The 25,777-nt window shown below is 37.6% G+C and overlaps 1 protein-coding gene across 6 annotated transcripts in view; it reads right to left on the bottom strand.

The window, feature by feature from the left end:
• Nucleotides 1-25,777, bottom strand: part of TTC39B (tetratricopeptide repeat domain 39B) — a 198,622-nt gene that overhangs the window by 14,653 nt on the left and 158,192 nt on the right. For all 6 annotated transcript variants that reach the window (XM_064490195.1, XM_031449696.2, XM_031449698.2 and 3 more), the window contains 9 exons: nt 18,903-19,008; nt 17,459-17,524; nt 15,807-15,915; nt 15,168-15,235; nt 15,019-15,078; nt 13,416-13,577; nt 12,099-12,190; nt 7,848-7,974; nt 4,814-4,922 (listed from right to left, as the gene is read on the bottom strand). In XM_064490195.1, coding sequence (XP_064346265.1) covers nt 4,814-4,922; nt 7,848-7,974; nt 12,099-12,190; nt 13,416-13,577; nt 15,019-15,078; nt 15,168-15,235; nt 15,807-15,915; nt 17,459-17,524; nt 18,903-19,008 — 899 coding nt within the window. The remainder of the gene's footprint in view (nt 1-4,813; nt 4,923-7,847; nt 7,975-12,098; nt 12,191-13,415; nt 13,578-15,018; nt 15,079-15,167; nt 15,236-15,806; nt 15,916-17,458; nt 17,525-18,902; nt 19,009-25,777) is intronic.

The following is a 25,777-nucleotide window of genomic DNA, read 5'->3' as shown; positions in this document are numbered from 1 at the left end:
CTCTGTTGCATTTTACATGCACAGTCTGATACAAATATTACTCCTTTAATTTTTCCCCCAAGCAACGGAGGGGCAAAATAAACTCAGGAGGAGTGGGTAAAGAGCCAGCTCAAAAAGAAGAAAACCCAATGGTCCTTCAGGACTTCTTAACAGAGCTGTTGCTCTGTATCTGAGGGTTGTACATTCCCAGAGTCAACCAACCAGATCGTGAGCTCTGTTTAGGACCTGCGGTTGGCTGAATCCCCAGATGCAGAACTTGTGGGTACAGAGGGTCGACTATAGAACTTGAGCATCTGCGGATTCCAGTATCCCCTGGAACCAATTCCACGCGGAAACTGAAGGAGGACTATATATAAAGGCTTTACTCCCTGGTGGTATGTATTAGGCTATACTACAAAGGATAGACAGTCAAACATGAGAATTTATTCTACTGAAGCAAAACCCCTATCTTTGTAGGAAAACAGAAGCAGCAAGCTAGCCTACCTTTCGGAGGGAAAAAAATACCCTACAAATGTTTTACACTTAGTAAGTTTTCCTGAGGAATAGAAAAAATACCATGGAAAGTTAAATCCTCATTAAAACACGTAACTTTTATTTAGATCATGAGCTGGGATATAGAAAATGGGTTTTTCCATACCGTCCAGTTTTCATATAGCCACTTATTTTAAAACATATTTATTTTTCCACCTAATTTGTGGATATGTGGGTTTCAATCACAGATAATTCCCTTAATGACAGGAATCATGCTTTCTCTGCCTATTAAAGTGCTATACCTGGTATGGAGAATCTAAGGGTGTTCAAACGAGCAGATTAATGAAAAGTAGCCAAATTTGTTCAAAAAATAAATACTTCTAAACTTGTTCAAAAGCCCAAGTGGATTTTACTGAAGTGCATTGTGTGAAACCTCACCTTTTAAAGTAAACTTTCATGGAGTTTTATTTCAGTTAGATTTCAAAATGATGCAGCTTTATGTTGAATTTCCACTCAAATCAAAATAAGTATTTTTCCTTTTTGAAATTATTTCACATTAAAAATAGTAAAAAAAAAAAAATCACCTCACACCCATTCAGATGGCTACTACCAAAAAAACAAACAAACAGAAAATTACAAGCATTGGCAAAGACGTAGAGAAGCTGAAACCCGTGCACACTGTTGGTGGGAATGTAAAGTGGTACAGCCACTAGAGAAAATAGTATGGCAATTCCTCAAAAACTTAAAAATAGAGATGCCATATGATCCAGCAATTCCATTTTGGGGCATATATCTAAAACAATTGAAAGCAGGTCTCAAAAAATAATTGCATACCCATGTTCAGAGAAATATTTATTATTTACAATTGCCAAAATTGGAAGCAACCCAAAAATGCATTGATGGATGAATACATAAACAAAGTGTGGTATAAACATCTAAGGGAATATTATGCAGCCTTAAAAAGGAAGGGAATTCTGACATATGCTATAACATGGATGTACCTGGAGGACATTAGGATAAGGGAAATAAGGCAGTCACAATAAGACAAATACTACATGATTCCACTTATATGAAGTCTCTAGAGTAGTCAAATTCATAGTAACAAAAAGGAGAATGGTGGCTGCCAGCAGCTGTGGGAAGGGGGAAATGAGGAGTTATTATTTAATGGATATGAAAAAGTTATTGAAACTGGTTGCACAACCAAGTAAAAATACTTAACACTACTGAACCACACAGTTAAAAAAAAATAGTTACTATGTCAATTTTATACTATGTTAATCTTACTACAATTAAAATTTTAAAAGTATAAAAAAAATGTAAGGAGGCTTATCATAACTCCATATTAATAGAAACTACACAGAAAATATGTTAGTGGTAGAACATCTGGAACACACAGACAAAAAAAAGTCTAAAATGTCCAAACAGCAAGTCTGCAGTCTTTACTTATACATATGCTCCTTCAGTTCTTTGTTAAATAGTACAAACTTTGAATTCCTCCTTTTGGTCCCAATTTCTTGAGCTTTCTCATCCACTTGTTTCCCTGGTGCCCAGAAATCAAAGGGAATTATCAGTCCATGAAGACGAATACCTCAGTATTTTGGCTACTATACCTAACCTCCAGCTGAAAAGGGGCTGAAGCATTAATGCTTTTCTACAAAAGGGGGAGGAAAAAGAAGAAAAAGGAAACCATAGTTTTTCTATAAAAATGCTGCCTTTAATATGGGAAGGTGACATCTCACCCTCCATCAACAGATGAGCTCTGGTATGAGGGTCTTCCAGTAACGGAGGAGAATATTCCACTCACCTGGTCTCCCTGTGATGACTGGTTTGTATTTCCAAGATGGCAACCTAGGACATGGGGAGGGTGGTGTCTGTGGCCTCAGAACAGCATTGCTCTTTACTCTGTTGGATTCTTTAGTTACCCATCCTGAGACCTGGAGCTTGCTAGCAGATAAGCCCACTGATTCAGCTGTCATTCTTTTATATTTCTTCTCCTTATTGTTGGGAATCTAAAGCTAGACTTGTTTTAAATATGGAAGGCAGCCTAAATGCCCAACAATACTGAAAGAGTTGATTAAATTATGATCCATTAGTCCCATGGAACGCCATAAAGCTTTTGAAATTATTATAAGGGCTATTTAGCAATAATTAAAACATTTATGATAAACTACCATATGACCTAGCAATTGTTTTGTTTGAAAATAAACAAAAATACTAACTCAAAAAGATATAGGCACTCCCATGTTCACAGCAGCATTATTTACAATAGCCAAGATAATGGAAACCACCTAAGTGTCCATCGATGGATGAATGGATAAAGAAAATGTGTGACATTATATATGGAACATTCAGCCATAAGAAAGAATCAAATCTTGCCATTTGCAACAACATGGAAGGAACTTGAGGGTATTGTGCTAAGTGAAATAAGTCAGAGAAAGACAAACACCATGTAATCTCCCTTCTATGTGAAACCTCAAACAACAACAACAACAACAACAACAAACCGTCATAGAGAACAGACTGGAACAGACTGGTTTCCAGGGGCCAGGGGTTGGGGGGGTGGGTGAAATATGTGAAGGGGTCAAAGGTACAAACTTGCAGTTATAAAATAAGTAAGTCATGGAGATGTAATGTACAGCATGGTGACTATAGCTAATATAGTATTGCATATTTGAAAGTTGCTAAGAGAGTGTATCTTAAAAGTTCTCAATATAAGAAAAAAAATTTGTAACTGTGTACGGTGACAGATGTTAACTAGACCTACTGTGGTGATCATTTTGCAATGTATACAAATATGAAATCATTTATGTTGTACACCTGAAACAAATATAATGTTCTATGTCAATTATATCTCAATGGGAAAAAAAAGTTAAGATACAGTAAATGAAAAAAACTAGGCTAGACTAAGTCTGGGTACACTATGATTGTAACTATAAAAAAAAAGCTAGATGGCATACACAGAAATTCTAAATTGTGCCTAGAAGGAAAAATATGGGTGACTTTTTTGACTTACATCTATCAATTGTAATTAGGTGTTTAATTTTTTAAAAGTAATTGTAAAGGAAAATCTCATTCAACATTTCAGCCCCATACTGTGCTCAAAGTACAAAATGATCCCAATGAGGTGCTCATCCCTGGGGCCGCAGTCAACAATCTACTTCCCCGAGGTGGGGAGTCAGTCAGTACTGCTTCAGTGCTCATGTTCTTCCTTAGGAAAAACGTGTTAACTGTTACAGTTTATCCCGCCAATTCCTAAATTTCTATACCCTTTACAATGTTTATCATCACAGGAGTTTTCATTTTACCTCTGTGGTTAGAACATTCCAGAGGATAAGACTATTATTCTGGAATAATACCTAAATGATGTGGGGGCTGATAAGGAATACAACAAAGGCTACCATTTATGGCATTCTTTAGCAAAAGATAAAGCCTCTATTCATGATAGAGAAGTAGAAAATATCATAGCAAGAAAACACTGGATATTATCTGGTCCAACACCACTCCCATTTTAAAAGAAATCTGAGGTCCTCCTGGGTATGTATGATGCCTATTTCCCAGAGTCTTACAGCTGCAGAGGTGGGACTATCAGCCCAGATCACCTGATTTCCCTTCTACTCTGCCAGCTGCTTCCAGTAAATGGAACTTTCAGTAAACTGGAGCGGGGCTTCCAATACCACCAAAAATAACAAGTGAAAAAGTAAAATCATGAGTAGATTTCAACTTGCAAACAAACAATTCTCTGTGTCTGCAAAGACCAATAGTCATTAGAGAGCAAAAAGGAAGCATGAAAAGAATCACAACAAATTAAAACCAGACATACACATTTCCCTTGTGCTGCTCAGCTGTCTTCTTCATCCTCTTTTGTAACAGCTTTGTCAAGATAAAATTCACGTAACATATAATTCACCCATTTAAAGTGTGCAGTTCAATGGCTTTGAGTACATTACCGAGGTGTGCACCATCACCACTATCAATTTTACAACATTCTCATCACGCCCCCCCAAAAAAATGCCATACCCTTTACAACCACACACCCAGTCCTCCATCCCTAGGCAACCACTAAACTACTATCTGTCTTTACAGACCAACCTGTCCTTGATACTTCATATAAATGGAATCATACACTCTGTCATCTTTTGCAGCTGGCTTCTTTCACTGAGCCTAACGTCCCCAAGGGTCACCCATGCTGCAGCAGGTATCTTTCCTCCCTTCATCTTGATGGCAGTCACCCAGACACCTGTGGCTCAAGCTCTTTTGTTCTCATCACGCACACAAATTACCATGGGCAGACGTGCACAGGGGCAAGGGGCAAGGTTTCCAGGCTCTTACTTTTCATACTTACTTTCATTTTGTAGAGCTGTCTCCGCCTTTTCAACAGTTACCAACAGATTTTCAGAAAGGTCTTTTCTTTTGCTCACCAGTGGAAAACCATTCCAGACATACATCATTTCCTAATGAGGAGAAATGGAAGAACATTCACCACTGTGAGAGGTTATTCAAAGTCCTTTACAACAACAAAACCACATACGTGTGCTTTGCCTTGGTTCCTAGTGTTCTCAGGACAACATTTTGAGATCAGTTTCCTCAGCTTTCCTCATTTGGCCTTTAGTGATATAATTTCCCCTTTTCTCGCTTTATTACATGCCTTTTGCCTTTTATATTTGCAAAGTAATTCAACATATATAGTACATTGTGTTTTACTGAAAAATTAATTTATTCATTCATTTAAGAAGTATTTATTTATTAAGAAGTATTCAGGCCTTTCAAAGATGAGAATACAGATGCAGAAATATATTATTTTTAACCGGTACTATGAACAAATCTATTTAATATAAATTCTTGTTGTTACTTTCAAGTGAAAGGAACCATTTTTCAGTATCTGCCAATTGTTTACACAAAATATTTCCAAGGACATCATTAAAATGAACACAGGAAATATTTTACCTGGCTCAGGTTCTTTTATACTATTAAAAACATGTGACAGTCCAGTAATTCAATCCAAAATGCAGAAAATGCATTCGTTTAAAGGCCATATGGCTGCATGACAATCCCTAAAAATGTAAACTAATGATTTCTCACTGCAAATTGCATTTAATAGGCTAACAGATGAGAATTTTTTTTTTGGACCAAAAGCAAATGGGCTCTTGCTTGAAAATATTTTTCTAATCTTCCTGGTAGTGCAGTTCCTATTTGGAAAGGTATGAAATAAGGAGGGTAATTAGTATCATCTTGGAAATAAAAAGCATTTTAAAATAGGATAAAGATATCGTTCGGACAGCCTCTTGCAGAGAAGTAGTGAAAATGAGGAAAATTCACTGGAGTCGAGTCGTCTTTACCTTATCGCACAGGAAACTAAGATCTCGACACTACCTTTTGTTTTACAGAGGAAGTTTCTTATTGTTAATAGTGTAAGAGTTCAATTCAGAAGAAGGAAAGCTCCTATCTGAGATTTCAGGAAATATGGGATTTTAGTAAAATTCCTAGTTACCACAAATTCAAGCCAGTTCTCAGACCTGGAAAGAGAAGTCCTGGGAGTTAAGCTTCCTAACGACCCTTAGTAATCAGAGCAAGATACGTATCGTGACGAACACATAAGCATCTAAGTTTTAGGGCAGAGAAAGGACTCTGGTGCTCTAGAAAATTCAGGGAAGTTCAGTGACAAAGAAGGATAAACATTTCCCAGCACGTATCACTTGATAGAAATGAATCAGGAATGGAGCTCAAAGCTGTCACTGGTCAAACAGCAGCAGGCTCCCACGCTAGCTGGCAAACGGGATGTCTGGTCATTTTGTGACTGGCATGTTCTTATTTTATCTGTGCTCAGATATGATTACAGAGTGGTCATATTTTTGTCTCATCCCATCACAGGCACAGAACAACCGGGTCAATGTGGTGTTCTCTGAGATTGTTTATCTTAAGCAGGGAATACCTGGGCCTAGGTACTAGGGGCGGCCAGCTCCTGCCTGACACCTGTCAGGGGCTACAGCTTGCTTTCTCACAGACCATATAAAGAGCTCCTATAAGCCAGTGATAAAGTAATAAATGTCCCAATGAAAAATTAGAGAAGTACATGAACAACAATTTACAACAGAAGAAATAAAAAAGAATTAACACATGAAAAGATGCTCAACTGCACATTGAAACAGTAAAATACTGTTGGTAGGAATTTAAATCGGTACAGCCTTTTTGGAGGGCAATTTGGCAATGCAAAGTATTAAATGCATATACCCTTCAATCAGGAATTCCATTTCTAGGCATCTCTCCCAGAGAATTATATGCCCATGTACAAAATGAGAGAGATAAAAGAATATTCATTGTAGCACGTTCATAATAGTAAAAACTGGAAACTAAGTAGCTGTCAAGGGGAATAATTTTTTCCAAAGGGGAATGGTTAAATAAACTCTGGAATCAAATAAAAAAAAAAATTCAGGAAACCCCAAAGGAGGACTCCAAGTGTTAGCTTTCTGACTACTTAACACAAAACTAAAGCCCCAAAGAGTCATCGTAATTTGCTAGATTCAGTACTTTTTTAAAGAAGTCTTCATTAAGACAATTTAAGTTGAAATTATACTTTTCATGAAGTCTAGCCTAAATGGCATACAGACCAAGGACGTGAGCTCTGGCACTGGGCTGGAACACAGCAGCCACCAGCCACTGATGGCTCCAGAGCACTGAGAATGTGGCTGATTCAAAGTGAGATGCACGAGGGGAGGGAAGTGCAGCTCAGCAATAGAGCACGTCCTTAGCATGCACGAGGTCCTGGGTTCAATCCCCAGTACCTCCACTAAAAGAAAATAAGAGGAAAAAAAAACCTGAGATGCGTTCCAAGCACAGACTACACACCAGATTTCAATAGATTAGTAGAATACAAAAGAATATGAAACCTCATTAGTAAGTTTTTATCTGTTACATGCTCAAACAAAATTTTGCACATAACTGGATCAAGCAAAATATATTCTTAAAATGATTGTCATGTTTCCCTTTACTTTCTGTTACCTCTTGACTTTTAATGTAGCTACTAGAAAAGGTACAATTATATATGTAGCTTGCATTATGATTCAACTCAACTTCAATTAAGTCAACTCACCTCACTCTACCTGAATTTCCTTATCTGGCTACAGAGAAACTCCCCTCATAGAATTACTTTAAGAATTAAACGGTATTTAAAATAGCCTTTGTCATTATGCCTAGAACATTCCAACTAATCAAAAAACATCTGCTATAATTTTTATTTATTATTTATAAATGTTTGCCTTACAAACACAATGATTTTTAATTGAGCAAACATCCCAACAAAAGTTAGATGTTCTCCCTGACACTGTGAATAGACCATTTATTTCTAGGATGCAAACAGTAAGTAAACTAAAGGCAGATACCAGGGCAGGCAAGACGAGCTTCACGGGCACAGGCAACGAGGGAGAGTACCGACGAGACTTCCTCACGGCAAACTTCTCAGTGGGGATAGATTTCCCAGCGATCCTCTGCTTCAAGCCATCCACCTGTCTGTGAAGAGCCCCAGCCCCAGAGAAAGGTCATGAGAACGCGTACGTTATTTACACCTGTCCTTTTCACGCTGCACGCCCCAGACCAGTTGCATCAGCATCACCTGGAAGCCTGTTGGAAATGCAAATTTTCGGGCTCCAACCCAGACCTACTGAATCAGCAGCTCTAGAGCTGGCACCCAGCAACCTGGGTTTTAATGAGCCCTCCAGATGATTCTGACGCGCCCACAAGTTTGAGAACCACTGACTGACACGTACTTCTTTCTAGTTAACTTAGTGTCTTAGCCTATCAAGAACAGTCAGGGAAATCTAGATATAAAATTGGCAATTTCGATAAGTAAGTTGCAAGGAGTCGAAAGTATTTACTTACACTGTGGCTATTCAGAGAGGGGAGAGGGTACACTGGTACATTTCCTATTCCTATCTTTAAGTATGACACCAATCTATAAAAAAATGTGGCTCAAAAGATAGCCATCAATTAATGTATAATTTGAGAAAATGTTTCCCAGGCATAGGTGATTTTGAAAATAATCAGACAAGGACATACACCATGTTTACAACTTTCCCCTCAAAATTCTAAGAAATTCCAATTATAAAATTTACAAGCACGTAAAAATGAGAATAGCATGGGGAGATTACATGTTTCTAGGGCGACTTCTTTAACATAACTTTGTAAATGCATCAGACAGATTGCCAAAAAGAATTCATGGAACTAACCAATTACACCACTGAAAGAGTAAGACGAAACAAGAGAAAAAACGTTCTAATATGAAGACAAGTTTGTTACTTTGGGGCACCATTTGCAGGATGGATTTTTTTTTTTTTTTTTTTTTGTAATTGACATATAACATTATATTACTTTCAGGTGTTCAAAGGGCATTGGCTTTTAAACCAGAATGCCCCTTATTTAATTTTTCTTTTTGAGGTTTGAACCTTTTTAAAAAAACATTTTTTAATTGACGTACAGTCAGTTACAACATGTTAATATCTGGTGTACAGCACAATGTCCCAGTCATGCATATACATACATATATTCATTTTCATGTTCTTTTTCATTAAAGGTTATTATAAGATACTGAACATAGTTCCCTGTGCTATATAGAAGAAACTTTTAAAAAAATTTACCATTATTTGATGTTAATTAACATCAGTGGAAGAGGCAGTGGAAATGTGAGGTGGAGGTTGGGGGATGGGGTCAGAAGCATGCAGTGGATGTGAAACCTCCTGGTTTAAGGATCATAGAGCCTGCATGAAGAGAACATTCATTTTGGGGACTTTCTTCTCATTATCCCAACAAATTAGATGCTCTTATACAACAGACCTCAAGCTTTCTCCTGAAAGTAAGGACAGTTACATATTTCACAGAAATTGTTTTCATCTGGAGAAAATTTAGTCTGAAGCATGGGGGAAAAAGAAGATTTAAAAGATTCCAATGTATCTTAATATTCCATTCTATTCCATTTGTTGTTTGTGCAAAATGGGGAAATGTATTTTACTAGTAAGAGGTGGCATTAATCTGCATGGCTTATGGCTTCTACTAATGTTAATTCTACAGTTAGTATAGGTGGTCCTACTCTTAAAATCAGCTGCTTTAAAAGCAGGAAAAAATGATCCTTGTCACACCTTCAAATTGGTTCTGACAAGTCGGAGGGTTCGGCCAAGCCATTATTCCTCATAATGTGGTCACAGAATATAGTTCTCCATTTAAAAGTTTTTGTCATCAATTACATTTGAAAAAGGCAGCGGTGCTTCTCTTTTCCTTCACTTCCTCATCTCCAGGGGCCACCTCCTTCCTACCACAGCCACCCATGCCTGTAGTCCTAACTTAGACCAGCCCATCACCCGTCACTTTCCACCTCAAAGCATAAGTTCAAGCACACGCCCCTTTGAAGACCGTTCTCGTTTTACCCAGGCTGTTCTAGTAAGAGTTTCAGTGCTCCTGCCCTTCAACTTTCTCCCAGCTCAGCAGTCTCCTCCTCTCTCCCCATCCCTCCGTGTTCCTCCTTAGATGGCCACATAGGCGATCTTCACTGCTGCACACTCTGGCTGATTCCCTAAACTCCCTTGCCTATGCCTAGTTGCTGTGCCCATCCATCTTCCCAACTGCCCTGCATGGAGAACAGCTTGGTATCACCTTAAGTTCACTGACACCAACTTCAAATGAGCCCTCGCACTGCCGGCCATTCCCATCCTGTGTTTCTCTCACCACCTCCCTATCTACTCTCTGCAACAATGATTTCAAATATTCTCCATCCTCCTCAGACCTCCTGCCCACTCCTTTCTCTTTCACTCTCAGCAGATAACCCTGCCTCCTACTCCAGAAAGGAGAACAGACGCTAGGAACCCCTCCACGTGCTACCACCACGCACAAGCTTGCACACCTTGGCCCCTGTCCTGTGCTCCTTGCCTTCCCATACAACAGAGGACCTGGTTGGTCTCCCTCTAGATAAAGCCAGGCCTGCCATCAACGCTTTGGATTCTTTCTCCTCCTGCCTTCTCAAGAGCCTTACAAATATCACTTATCCTATTTCCCACTTGTATGTACAACTTCTCTTTCCCAAATGGATCCTTCCCAGTGTTTTTTGGGAATGCTCAGATCTCTCCCATTAAAATATTGCCTGATATTACATCTCCCTCTGACTCTCTGTCTCTCAATCCCTTCCCCTTCACAGTCAAAGATATCCATGGATGTATTTACGCTCAACTCTCTTCATTTCTTTGTATCTTATTCATTCTTTAGCCAACTCCAGTCTGGTTTCCACCTCCATTCTATTACCTTATCAGCTCCTATTTGGTATACCGATGATCTCTGTGTTGCTAAATACACACTTTGTCTTATTTTTAAATGGAATTCTGTGTTCTGTGGGACATATTTTGAGTACTCCTTGGTTTTTGTTTTCCTTTGACCTATATATAAAATGTAGCATCGCATCCTGTTTTAGTTCTTTAAACGTGCGGGGCTCCCTCCTGCAACAGGGTTTCTCACACGCTGTCCTCTTGGTCTGGAACGGCAGCACCAACACTCCACACCGCCTCAGTGGACCCTGTTCCACATTCAGACCTCATCTCAGTTATCATCCCCTCTAGCCTCTCATACACACCTCTCCTCCCACTGGGGGACGGAGGGACAGTGGATAGTGTTAGTGATGCAAGTATTACAGGTTTCTCTCTTGCTTACTGGGAGTCCCAATCACTGAGAGAGGAAGGAACACCAGGCTTGCTAGGGAGGACTGGACACGGTGAGTTTTAAAGGCTTTGGCATGTCCAAGTGAAGGCAATGGGAGCTGGATATGTGAGTCTGGAACTCACTCATGAGATTTGAACTAGGGATTTAAATTTGGCTTGGATGAGATTTCCCAAGGTTGAGGTTCTACGACTGACCTTTGAAATAAAACGCATCAACATTCAATAGCTGGAAAAAGTAGGACAAGCCTACTAAGACACTAAGAAGGAATGGTGGGAGAGGAGAAAAACCAGTCGTGTACTGTAGCTTTGAATTTATTATGTGATTATTTCACTGATGTCTCGTTTCACTACAAGATTATAAACTCCAGAAGGACAGAAGTGATGCCTGTTGATTCAGCACTTAACATAGTACCCTTTATACAGGAGGTGCCCAACATAAAAGTTACTGATGCATGGAGGGACAGATGGATGGACAGATGGATAGATGGGTGGACACTGGTCTAAACAAAGTTAAACAGATTACTTCACAGTAGAGCTTCTCAGACCCTTTGACACACTAATGAAAACTAAGTGTATGCTATAATGTGTTTTGTAACTTTTTCTGGTCACACAACACCTTTAATTTACAATGCTAGGTAACACCTTCCATTAACAATACCATTTTAGGAGACTGTGTTCAAAATGCAGTAGCAAAGCTCCAATAACAAAACACAGAAGTTTGGGTTCTGGTGATTAACAATTACACTGGCCTATCTGCAAAGTCCCGCTAAAAGGGTGACATTTAGACTCTGAGATAAATGTATTTAAGCGTTTCTGTATCAAATCAGATAAAGAAATATGAAGGTGAAGCATGGGAGAGCACTAGGGGAAAAGAAAGCAGTATTTGTATGCTCCTCTATACAGTCAGGATCTTGGTTACAGACATGGTGTCTTGCTTACCTGAAAAGAGCTACCACATCCTCTTTAGTTGCTGCCACGTCCTTCTCTGGAAGCATACTCAAAATTGCAGCTTTTAAGAACACATATGTTGCCTTGAGGAAAAGAAAAGCAGCTAGTTAGAGAGCATCCCTGGGTAATGACATTTCTACCTTGCAAATCAGGAACGACCTACAGATCTTCCAGATACAGTATTTAAGAGGCATCGAAGACATTTAAAGGAAATAAATCCTTGTATCGCTTGTTCCAAATGAGATCAGCACTTTGTCCTATTATACAACTATAGTGCTCATGGGTGAGAAAGTGGACAAAATAAGTAAAAGATCATTATCTCCTTCCTTCCAACTTCTCACAAATGGATCAGAATTTCTTTTGGAACTCTTTTCTTTCTTTTTTTTTTACATTGATATATAGTTGATTTATAGTATTATATTAGTTTCAAGTATACAACATAATGGTTCGACATTTTTATAAATTATATACCATATAAAGTAGTTATAAAAATTGGCTATATTCCCTGTATATTACAACCTTGTATCTTACTTATTTTATACCTACCAGTTTGTATCTCAATCTCCCTTCCCTATCTTGCCACACCTGTCAGAATGGCTATCGTCAAAAAGGCAACAAATAATAAATGTTGGTGATGATGTAGAAAAAAGGGAACACTAGTACACTATCTGGATACTTATCACCAAAAAGAACACAAATAACAAATGTGGGAGAGAATGTGGAGAAAAGGGAACCCTTGTACACTGTCGGGACTGGAAATTGGTACAGTCAACCTGGAAAACAGTATGAAGGTTCTTCAGAAAACTTAACAAGAACTACCATATGATCTAGGAATTCTACTCATGGGTATATATCCAAAGAAAATGAAAACAATAATTGGAAAAGGTATATACACCCCAATTTTCAGAGGAGCATTATTTACAACAGCCAAGATATGGAAGCAACCTAAGTGTCCATCAACAGATGAATGGACAGAGAATTAATTTTGATTACTACGAAAAGCCTTGTCATCGGGGCATCAAAAAGTCTATTTAAAAATACCACTATTGATATTTAATAATTTTAAATATAAGTGCAGTTCATCTTTAGAGGTAAAGCCTCTATCAAAAAGGACTGTTTGGATGGCTTTTAAAGCACACAGTGCTGAGGACAGTGGTTATAAACAGCTGGTACTTAATGCATACTTCCTCCTCTGATGGATCTCTAAGTTGAGAAAACAGTGTTGATGCCAAACTTCTGAACAAACAGTTCTAAAAGAAAATCATCCTATACGCTTATTACCAAACAGATGGCATTAACGCACCTTACCTTGGACCATTTACTCTCTTTGCAAAGCAGATCTGAATAGTAATAGGCATCCATCCAGTTTTGTTGGAATACAAAAATCCACATCAGCTCCCAATAACAGAGATGGTGAAACTGTTTCCATTCTTCTTGAACTGAAATGCATTTTCGAAATATCTCTTGTGCCTATAAGTCAATTGCAGAAAGCTGATCATCCAGATATTAGACAAGGAGACAATAACCTAATGGAAAAATACATAAAACACTTTGTACAAGAAGAACAACATCATCGCTCATTAAACCACTCAATACAATACGCTCCTTTCCTTACATGCAGCAGTTACATTCTGTTTCTTTCTTTAACTTTGTAAGGGGGCCGTGGAGCTTTACCACATGGGAGTAGCAAAGTTCCTTCCTTCAGTAAGACATAAAATGCAGAAGTCCTTTAAGAAAAGACTGACAATAAAAGTCAGGATTTAGAGGGTAAAATACACCGTAAACAAAGTTAAAGGCAATGGGTAAGACTGGGAGAAGATATCACTTACATAACTGACAAAGGATTAACCCTTATCATACAACAATTTTATAAACTACTTAAAAAAAAAAAGGAGAAACAACCCAATGAGAAAGTTGTTAAAGATATAAATAGGAAATCAGGGAAAAAGATATATGGGTGACAAATATACATGTGAAGAAATTTTTAAACTGGAACATATAAATTTAAAAATTAGATCATCCCTTTTCAGCTATCACATGGGCAAAAATAAAAGATAAAAAATGTCCTGAGTTGGCAAAGAGCATTCGAAACAAGTATTCTTATATCTTTACAGGAGTTTAAATGCAATAGTCTTTAGTTAGGAGAGTAATTTGTTTGAATTTACCAAAATGCAAACTCTTTGACCTAGAAATCCTAATTATCAGAATTTGTCTTATATAAACAGACCTTTGCACAGAAATATACACATAATGATGTTTACAACAGCATTATTTATAGGAGCCAAATGTCTTTCAATAGTGGACTGAGTATAGTAGTACATTCATATTATGGAATGAAACCCAGCCATCAAAAGGAATGAGGAAGATTTAGATATACTGACCTGGAAAGAAATCCAAGATGTATTGTAGGCAGAAAGAATCAAATCAAGGAAAAAGATAAATGTTTGGCCCCATTTGTGCGGAAGAAAATTGTGAATATATTTAATGAAAGGCTCTTCACTCTTCTTCTTCAAGAGGACTAGTGGATAATTTCCTTTGACGGGGAGCGCACATGTGGCACAGTGGCGTCCCATCTTAGGCAGGGGCTAGATTCCAAGGTCCATGTGTAATCCCAGGATGGATGGTAGACAGAGTTTTTTGAAAGTCCCTGAAATTGCCCACCTATATTTCTATATCCTACCCTGAACTGCCTCAGGTATTTTATATGTACATATATATATATGTAAATTTTATATATATATAATCTACTACATATAACAGAATGCATCCACAAAATTAAACTTTGGGTTTTCAATTACGTATTTCACCTTTACTTCTGCCTAGTGCATATAGCTGAATTTGCTCATGTTGAAAGAGTATGTGACGGAGCTCCACCAGACAGCTCCCCAAATGACCGCCTCAAATAAATTACCTCTTCCACATTCCCTTTCAGCAGCTCTATCCGGCCGTGATAAAACAGCATGAGTGAGCCCTGGGGAGAAAGGGAGAAACACGCTGCTCAAGGGTCAACCCTGGTTGACTGATTATGGTTGAAACATACACTTGAAATTCTAAGCATACATTTGGAAACTGCTGGAGGTAGGGTTCAAGGAGACTCTCTGCTTCCACAACATTCACTTCTCCTGTACCTAGAAATTTAACAGGAAAAGCCTCAGTCTTCACGAAACATGGTTGATATTTGTAACTAATTCTCCAAATTTCATTAAAATATTGCAAAGACTTATTCATGGAAAAGATGAAAACAGATAAGTTGTCGTTTTAACACTTGGGAAATAAAAGAAGACAAATCTCCTCTCTGACTTGAGTTTAAGAAAGCTCTGGGACAGACTGATTCCTAAGAATGGAGGTGGTCGCCTTAGATTCCGATTGAAATTTCTGGTTTTAATAGCACTATGAACTTATTTTAACCAAAAATTTAATTTTCTGCTAAAAAACGTAAAATTAATATGCTAAAATAGATCACCTTAAACAAGCTTTATAGAATTTTTTAGCTGAGGACAGATTTTTTAAAAAATTCAATGAAAGAAATCCTCCACCTTTCCACCAAGTTACTCTGACAAGTGTCACTATCTTCCATCTTTACTCAAAAAAAAAAAAAAAGAGAGAGAGACTACTAGCTTTTACTAATTTTTCTGTTTTTACTTACTCAGATGAAAAATAATCAACTTTCAATGAGGTAAAATGTAATCCAATTCTTACCAAGTATCAGGGAGATGTAAGTATGAAAAGCTAGTATAGTTAAGCAGCAGAGTGGAGACCTCATGCTTCTTCCTAATGCACCTTCCCGTAACTGCAGGATGCCCAGCTCCTGTGGGAATTAAATGCATTTTAGAATGAGAAGAGCGTGACTGAAACATCACATTCAGACACTTTAAAACGCTAGTTCACGTTTCCCTACCCTCCACGAGGGTGCTGTTTATTTTTCAAGAACTTAGAATAGCAGTAATGTCTAACTAGAAACAAACTTTACATTTTAACTGGCATACGACAATCTCACACATTCTTCATGATCCTAGGGAGAGGAAAAGGCAGAGCTCATTTCACAGAAAACTCTGTATTTCTGTTATATAAATATTAACTTATTAAAGCATATTGAGGATCTAAGTGCAAAGCATTATGGTGGGTATGAATAAATATGGTTCTTTGTCTTCAAAGATCTTTCCATCAAAAAGGGAAGATAGTACATGAACACATAATTTTGTTGGAATATGGTGAGAGCCATAAGAAAGATAAGTAAATGATTCTGAAAGTTAGGAACGTTTGAGCCTTGTTGGGAGGAGATAAGGGAACACTTTGTAGAACAGGTGACATTTATCGTAAACCTAATGGATGGAGAGGCTCTCAAGACACATTATTTTGGAGGATGCTGGTTGGGAAGGACGTCCAAAGAGAGACCAGCAGAAGCAAGGAAACAGAAAAGCACAGGGTCTATCTGGGAGACAGCCAATTGCCCAGTTTAGCAGGAACACTGGGGAAGCAAAAAGGATGGGTAGTAAGGCTAGAAACATTGGCTAGAATCAGATTGTAGGGCCCTTGAATCAATGCTATAGTTTGGGCTTTACTCAAGGGGCAATTTGAAGCCACGATGAAATAAGGTGGAAGATGAATGATCAAGGGGAAGGGTAACCATGAAATAGAGAGTCTGAATAGACAGACCATATCATGACGGGATCACATAAATACATTATAGCTTATGAAGAACCTGGACAGTAGAATAAATGGGGGAAAATTACAGCTTCCTGGATTTGTTCTCACAATTTTTCAAAACCTGCTCTCTAGACCAACAGGGGACAGCTTTTGCAGTAAGGCAACTCTACTAACAGCATATTGAATGTTGTGATTAATAAATATGATACACTACAAAAACAACCATACAGAAATATAACAAACAAAACTCATGGAAAACAAATGTCCTTGCTTAGTTTTATAGTGAAACTTGTAAAAACACACGGAAACTCAAAATATTGCAACTATGCTGGATACATGTGAATTAGACAGGGTTCAATGTGGAAATCTAGCCTAATTTTCTAATTTTGCAGAAAACTCTGGGGTGGCAAAAATGTTAAGAAACTATACTTTAACTGCCCAAGAACACCAAAGATCCAGCAAGCAGCAATATGAGTAAAACATAAATTTCAATCCCAGAATTTAGATAACAATGATGAAAATTTTTAACTTTCAACAGAAAAACCATGTCTAAACCCTGAAACAATACGATCAAGAACCAGCAGCTCTTTATTGTTCTACAAACAAATTGCCAATAATGCTCATGTTGGTTACGAGGATGTGTTGTATTTCCCTCATATTCAATTATCTCCTCTGTCAAAATTGAGATAAAATTAATTTTGTACCCTATTTCCAGAAAATCCTATAAATTCTAGTAGTCTGATAATCCGTGCTGGTAAAAGGGACAGCATCTGTAAGAAAAAAAAAACACACATACAAGTGCACTTACGTGTTAAGTGTATCTAGCTGTAGATAAAAAAAACTCTAAACAAAGTTTCAATGATTTAGTAATACAAAACATTAGAACCAAGTTTAAGTCATGAGACATGTCTCAGTCATCACATGTTGCACCTACTATAATCATTACTTGCAAATTAATTTCATTTAGTTAAGACAATACACCTAAGAAATTTTTTAAAAAGGCAAATCGAAAAACCTGACCTCTTTCGAATGCTTTAAAGAATACCTGCTCCTTTCATGTGGAGTGATAAAGTGATGAGAAGGTAACACCTCAGTGCCCACCTCCAAACAAGGCTTCTTTTAGCCTCCTTTTCCAAAAAGCAAAAGTCTATAGAATTCTTCATGATACGCAGGCACGACCCAGCAGTGAGCAGCTGCAGGGACAGCCATGGGACATCCCTGAGGAGGAGTGATGAAGGGAAGTCCTCCAGTACAGAACTTCCCAGAGCAGTGCATCTCGTTGCTCGCTTTGCTTAGAAGGAGAAATGGCCACATGTGCAATTATATGCCGGGTGGTAGCCAATGGTTTGGTGGGATGGTCAGGGATTTAGAAGGAACATAATGGGAAAATTGATGACAAGGAGTTCTGGGGAAGAGGTATGTGGATAGACCTCTCAGAATGGGCAAAAGGGTGAAGATATTTGTGTCTCATGTCAATGCTCACCAAAGGCTGACCTCAGCAGAGAAGGATTTTAATAATCAGGACGGTAGGGTGATCCATTCTGTGGACAGCAGTCAGCCTCTTTTCTGGGCCACCTCTGGCAGCCACCAATGGGCTCATGAACAAAAGGGCCACGGTGGTGTATACACTCATGCATTGGAGTGGATTCCCTTTACCACTTACTTTTCTCACCAGTTCCAGGCAAACCTTAATAAAACATCAAATCTCTAAGTAGTATATTGCAAATGCACAAATATCTACTCAAACTCTTCATCTGCCCCAGAGCATAAATATCACATCGTTTGTCCAGTTACAGTGCCCCCTCACTTATTTTCAACTGCAGAGATGTCATTGCTATGGCAATATTTCTGATGTGGAAATGGAACTGAATTTCAAGTTTCTTACTACTGCAAAATGTTAGTCCATTCAGAGTGCTACATGCTTCCCTCTGTTACACAATCCAGAACTATTCTGAGCATGTGCAGAACTTTACAGCACATTCCGGCCAAAGCCCCCACCAGGTCACAACACAAGAAAACTGATCCCAGTCCAGCCACTTAACACCAAACCCAGGCAGAAGTTCAGGGGGAGGTTTCAAATGCAGTAGAGAAGGCACTGAAAACCTAAGATTCTTTAAAAAAAGATTCTGTTGCTTTACAATTACTTACCAAATTAAAGGCCCCTATTCCAAGCTTGACACCTCCTTCAAACTCAGAGAAGAACTGTTGCTCAACTTTGTTCTTCTGAATTACATGCAGGATAGAAAGACATTCTCTGGGTTAAAGAAAAGAGTTATACCATAAATTTACTATGCCTCTGAAAACTAACGTTAAGTCAAATTTTGCACTTACATACCGCCAAATAAACGGCATTAGCCAAAATACTAGAGGATTTTTAAGTGGATGATGATACACTAAGTTCACTCTTAAGGCTGCTGGACAATAATAATTAAGGGAAAATGACACACTCATTTCTACACTGTTTATCAGGACCAGTCTTTCTGGGCCTAAAGAAAAAGTGGTTTCAAATACCAGCCAGCATGATCCAGGAGCCACAGGATCGCAGGACGGCGATCTCAGTTTCCCAGCAACGTGTTGGGAAGACTTCCTAGGAGAGCCCAGCCCCTCCGCAGCTGGGCACACTTCAGCATCCTACCTTCCACCGAGTAACTGAGATGGCTCCTGACAAGAGGACTTGCATTTCAGTGTGATCATCATGGTCTCAAACAGACCAAATAAATTAGGATTTGCAACTAGGAAGACTGAAAGAGAAAAGCCAATTCCATCACAACTGCCCACAACTGTCCTTTTATTTCTCCCTCTTCCATCCAAGCAAATCTTTCTGATTTCTCACTTTAATTACTTTTCTATGCATTTCTCCCTTTCCCTTCACATCTTTAAAAGGTAAATACCTAATCAGAGAAATGCAGATTAAAACAATGACAAAGATATAAAAGATGGAAAAAAACAGAAATCGCTTATCAAACTGATAGAACTATTTTTTAAAGGCAAGAAGAAATAACCAGATATTACATATCATCTGGTGTGCTGCAGTTATAAAGCATGCGACTTCATTTATGACTGTTCTAGTCAAATCCATTTAACCTGAACCTAGTAAGCCTGTATATCTAGCTTTCAGTTTACAGGAACTAGGAGGCGCTAGAGGAATGCTATGGACTGAATTATATCCCCTGCCCCAAATCACATGCTGAAGCTTCTAATCCACCCACCCCCTCTCCAGTGTGACTATATTTGGAGACAGAAATTTTAGGAGGTAATTAAGATTAAATGAGGTCATAAGGGTGGGGTTCTCATCTGGTAAGACCTTATAAGCCTTATAAGAAGAGGAGGGTCCCTCTCTACCATGTGAGGACACAGTGAGAAGGAGGCTTTCTGCAGGCCAGGAAGAGAGCCCTTACCAGAACCTGATCATGTTGGCACCCAGCAGTAAAGAGAGACTTGGGGCCAACTGGGAAAATTTGAAGATGAATTCAATATGACATGAAATGAAGATTTATTGACATGAAAAAGTAAAGATCATTAACTGAAAAAAGCAGATTATAAAATAATGCATACAGTATGATCTCATTTTGGTTAAAAAACACATATATCTTTAGACATGTGTAGAAAAAAACTTAAAGAATATATACTAATCTATGGGACACAGCAAAGGCAGTGCTAAGAGGGAAGTTTATAGCGATACAGGCCTTCCTCAAAAGAGAAGAACAATCTCAAATAAACAATTTAACCCACCACCTGAATGAACTAGAAAAAGAAGAACAAAAAGCCCCAAAAAGCAGCAGAAGGAAGGAAATAATAAAGATCAGAGAGGAAATAAATACAATAGAGATTAACAAGACCATAGAAAAAATCAACCAAACCAAAAGCTGGTTTTTTGAAAAAGTAAATAAAATCGACAAACCTCTGGCCAAACTCATAAAGAAGAAAAAAGAGAGAGCACAAATTAGCAAAATAAGAAAGGAAAATGGAGAAATTACAACAAACAAAATAGAAATACAGAATATCATACGAGAATATTATGAAAAACTATATGGAACCAAACTGGATAACCTAGAGGAGATGGACAAGTTTCTGGAAACATACCGTCCACCAAGACTGAATCAAGAAGAAACTGACCACTTGAACAATCCGATCACTAGAAAGGAAATAGAAATAGCAATTAAAAACCTCCCTACAAATAAAAGTCTAGGACCAGACGGCTTCACTGGGGAATTCTACCAAATATACAAAGAAGAACTCATACAGTCCTTCTCAAACTCTTCCAGATGATTGAAAAGGAGGGAATACTCCCAAACTCATTCTATGAAGCCACCATCACCCTGATACCAAAACCAGGCAAAGACACTACAAAAAAAGAGAATTATAGGCCAATATCACTGATGAACATAGACGCCAAAATCCTCACCAAAATTTTAGCAAATAGAATCCAACAACACATAAAAAAGATTATACATCATGACCAAGTAGGGTTCATCCCAGGGACACAAGGGTGGTTCAACATACGCAAATCAATCAGTGTAATACATCACATCAACAAGAGAAAGGACAAAAACCACATGATTATCTCAATCAATGCAGAAAAAGCGTTTGATAAAATTCAACACCCATTTATGATAAAAACTCTCGCCAAAGTGGGTATAGAGGGAACTTATCTCAACATAATAAGCTATATATGACAAACCTACAGCCAGCATAGTACTCAACAGTGAAAAACTCAGAAGCTTCCCACTAAAATCTGGGACAAGACAAGGATACCCACTATTACCACTCCTATTCAACATAGTCCTGGAAGTCCTAGCCACAGCAGTCAGGCAAGAGAGAGAAATAAAAGGGATCCAAATTGGAAAAGAAGAGGTAAAAGTGTCACTATATGCCGACGACATGTGACTATATATAGAAAACCCTAAAAGGTCCACACAAAAACTACTAGAGCTGATCGAAGAATTCAGCAAGGTAGCAGGTTACAAAATTAACGTTCAAAAATCAGTTGCATTTCTTTACACTAACGATGAATCAACAGAAAAAGAAAGTAAAGAAACAATCTCCTTTAAAATAGCACCCAAAGTAATAAAATATCTGGGAATAAATCTAACCAAGGAGGTGAAAGAATTATACACAGAAAACTATATACCATTGATGAAGGAAATTAAAGAAGACTTTAAAAAATGGAAAGATATCCCATGCTCTTGGATTGGAAGAATCAATATTGTTAAAATGGTCACACTGCCCAAGGCAATCTACAGATTTAATGCAATCCCTATCAAATTACCCAGGACTTATTTCACAGAACTAAAACAAATCATAATAAAATTTGTATGGAACCATCAAAGACCTAGAATTGCCAAAGCTTTACTGAAGAGAAAGAAAGAGGCTGGTGGAATAACTCTCCCAGACTTCAGACAATACTATAGAGCTACAGTCATCAAGACAGCATGGTATTGGTACAAAAACAGACATGTAGACCAATGGAACAGAATAGAAAGCCCAGAAATGAACCCACAAAATTTGGTCAACTAATCTTCAACAAAGGAGGCAAGAATATACAATGGAATAAAGACAGTCTCTTCAGCAAATGGTGTTGGGAAAACTGGACAGCAGCATGTAAAGCAATGAAGCTCGAACACTCCCTTACACCATACACAAAAATAAACTCAAAATGGATCAAAGACTTAAACATATGACAAGATACAATAAACCTCCTAGAGGAAAACATAGGCAAAACATTATCTGACATACATTTCAAAAATATTCTCCTAGTAGAAATAAAAGCAAGAATAAACAAATGGGACCTAATGAAACTTACAAGCTTCTGCACAGCAAAGGAAACCAGAAGTAAAACAAGAAGACAACCTACAGAATGGGAGAAAATTTTTGCAAATGAAACTGACAAAGGCTTGATCCCCAGAATATATAAGCAGCTCATATGACTCAGTAAGAAAAAAATTAACAACCCAATCCAAAAATGGGCAGAAGACCTAAACAAGCAGTTCTCCAAGGAAGACATACAAATGATCAAAAGGCACATGAAAAAATGCTCAATATCACTAATTATCAGAGAAATGCAAATCAAAGCTACAATGAGGTATCACCTCACACCAGTCAGAACGGCCGTCATTCAAAAATCCACAAATGACAAATGCTGGAGAGGCTGTGGAGAAAGGGGAACCCTCCTACACTGCAGGTGGGAATGCAGTTTGGTGCAGCCACTATGGAAAACAGTGTGGACATTCCTCAAAAGACTAGGAATAGACTTACCATATGAACCAGGAATCCCACTCCTGGGCTTGTATCCAGAAGGAACCCTACTTCAGGATGACAACTGCACCCCACTGTTCATAGCAGCACTATTTACAATAGCCAAAACATGGAAACAGCCTAAATGTCCATCAATAGGTGACTGGATAAAGAAGATGTGGTATATTTATACAATGGAATACACTCAGCCATAAAAACCGACAACATAATGCCATTTGCAGCAATATGGATGCTCCTGGAGAATGTCATTCTAAGCGAAGTAAGCCAGAAAGAGAAAGAAAAATACCATATGAGATCACTCATATGTGGAATCTAAAAAACAAACAAACAAACAAAAAAACAAAGTGTAAATACAGGACAGAAATAGACTCATAGACAGAGAATACAGACTTGTGGTTGCCAGGGGGGCGGAGGGTGGGAAGGGATAGACTGGGATTTCAAAATTGTAGAATAGATAAACAAGATTGTACTGTATAGCACAGGGAAACATACACAAAACATTATGGTAGCTCACAGAGAAAAAAATGTGACAATGAGTGTGTATATGTCCATGTATGACTGAAAAATTTTGCTGAACACTGGAATTTGACACAACATTGTAAAATGATTATAAATCAATAAAAAATGTTAAAAAAAAAAGAATATATGCTAATACGATGGAATACTACTCAGCCATAAATAAGAATAAAATAATGCCATTTGCAGCAACATGGATGGACCTGGAGATTGTCATTCTAAGTGAAGTAAGCCAGAAAGACAAAGAAAAATACCATGTGGTATCACTCATATGTGAAATCTTAAAAAAAAAAAAAAAAGACAAATGAACTTATTTACAAAACACAAACAGACTCACAGGCATAGAAAACAAACTTATGGTTACCATGGAGAAAGAGGGTGGGAAGGGATAGACTGGGAGTTCGAGATCTGCAGATACTAACTACTATATATTTAATAGATAAACAAGTTTATACTGTACAGCACAGGGAACTATATTCAATATCTTGTAGTAACTTACAGTGAAAAAGAATAAGAAAGCAAATACATGTATGTTCCTATATGACTGAAGTATTGTGCTGTACACCAGAAATTGATACAACATTGTAAACAGACTATACTTCAATAAAAATAAATATTTTTTTAAAGATTATATACTAAAGTGATAACAGACATAACCACTGGGTGGTAAGTAGATGGGGTATGTGCGTATCTGTGTGTGTATTTTAATATTTGCTCATCCATGTTTTCTGATTTTCCAAAATAAATATGTCACTTTTGTGATATTAAATAATTATTTTAATTTTTTAATTGAAGACCAATGCTGCCAAAGGTATGAACAAACAGACACATTCATGTACTTCTGGTAAAATGATGGTTATAGTGCAGAGGTTGGCAAACGATTGGAACATATCCACAACCATTCATTTACTTATAGACTACAGCTATTTACACCCTGCAGTCAGAGAGTTGAGTAGCTGGGACAGAGATTGTATGGCTCACAGGCCTAAACACATACTGTCTGATTTTAAGAAAAAGCTTGCCAACCCAATTATTCTTCAGAATAATTTTGCAATATATATAAGAAATTTTAAACTCATGCATATCTTTGTCCCCCCAAAAATCTAATTTTATTCTAAAGAAATAGCATAGATACACACAAAACTTGACCTATAAGGAGAGACACTGCATTACTACCCATAACAAGACTTTGTAAACAAACTAAATAGGCAGCAACAGGAAAACAGTTAAGAAGACAGTTGCATGAGTGCATACATTTATGCATACACACAGGGTACATCCACATAATGGAATACGATGCAGCCATTAAAAGCCATGATGCATCAAAAATATCTAATGACCTAAAATTTTCTGACATGAGGTGAAAAAGGAAATTTCAAAATGACACAAAGTGGCTAATTTCATTATATAAAAAGATAATTACATATGCTTATATACATGCATTAAAAAAGTCAAATGTCAAAACATCCACAGGATGGTAGGATGTGGATATAATGTTCAGGGTTCTTTTCTTTCTTTAATCAAAATGTAAATGTTCTATTTGATAATAGATGATTGTTACAAAATTTTCACATAATATGGAGAAAGCCTAAATGTCCCTACACAACCACCTCACAGAGAGCTGGTCACTATTAACAGCCTGGTACATAATCTTCTAGTTGTTTTTAAGCTTTGCTAAGAACACAATCTTTAACAAGCACAAATGGGAACATATTGTATATACTGTTCTATAAGCTCTATTGATGATTTTCCATGAAAATTCATGAAAGCTGCCTTATTCTTTAACAAGTGCATATTATTCCATCCTATGGAATAATTTATTTAACCAAATTCCTGTTCTTAAATATTTAAGACATTTCCAACTTTTCACACTATAAACAATGCTGCTAAGTGTGTTCTTAAACATTCATCAAGTACTTTCCCTACATTAGGTACTGTAACTATAGTCATACCATCCTAACCGTCCTTAAGGTAAATTCTCAGAAGAATTTCTGAGATCAAAGGTGATGCATATTCCTCATTTTGAGAGATACTGCAAGAACATCCTCCACAAAAGCCCCATCACTTTAGACTTCCACCAACACCAACCTATGAGTTTCTCACACTGTCATTTGCCCTGAGTCACTTATATCACATTTCCGTCTGTATTTTTTATTATGGTGTATTTCTGCCATGATGGAAACTTAAATGTTTATTTGGTCAAGTCAATCTTCTATGGCTTCTGATTTTACATCACACTTTAAAAGGCCTCT

Source organism: Camelus dromedarius, chromosome 10 (assembly GCF_036321535.1).
Source record: "Camelus dromedarius isolate mCamDro1 chromosome 10, mCamDro1.pat, whole genome shotgun sequence".
In the NCBI taxonomy this organism is placed as follows: domain Eukaryota; kingdom Metazoa; phylum Chordata; class Mammalia; order Artiodactyla; family Camelidae; genus Camelus; species Camelus dromedarius.
This window is presented reverse-complemented; position numbering and strand designations above follow the sequence as displayed.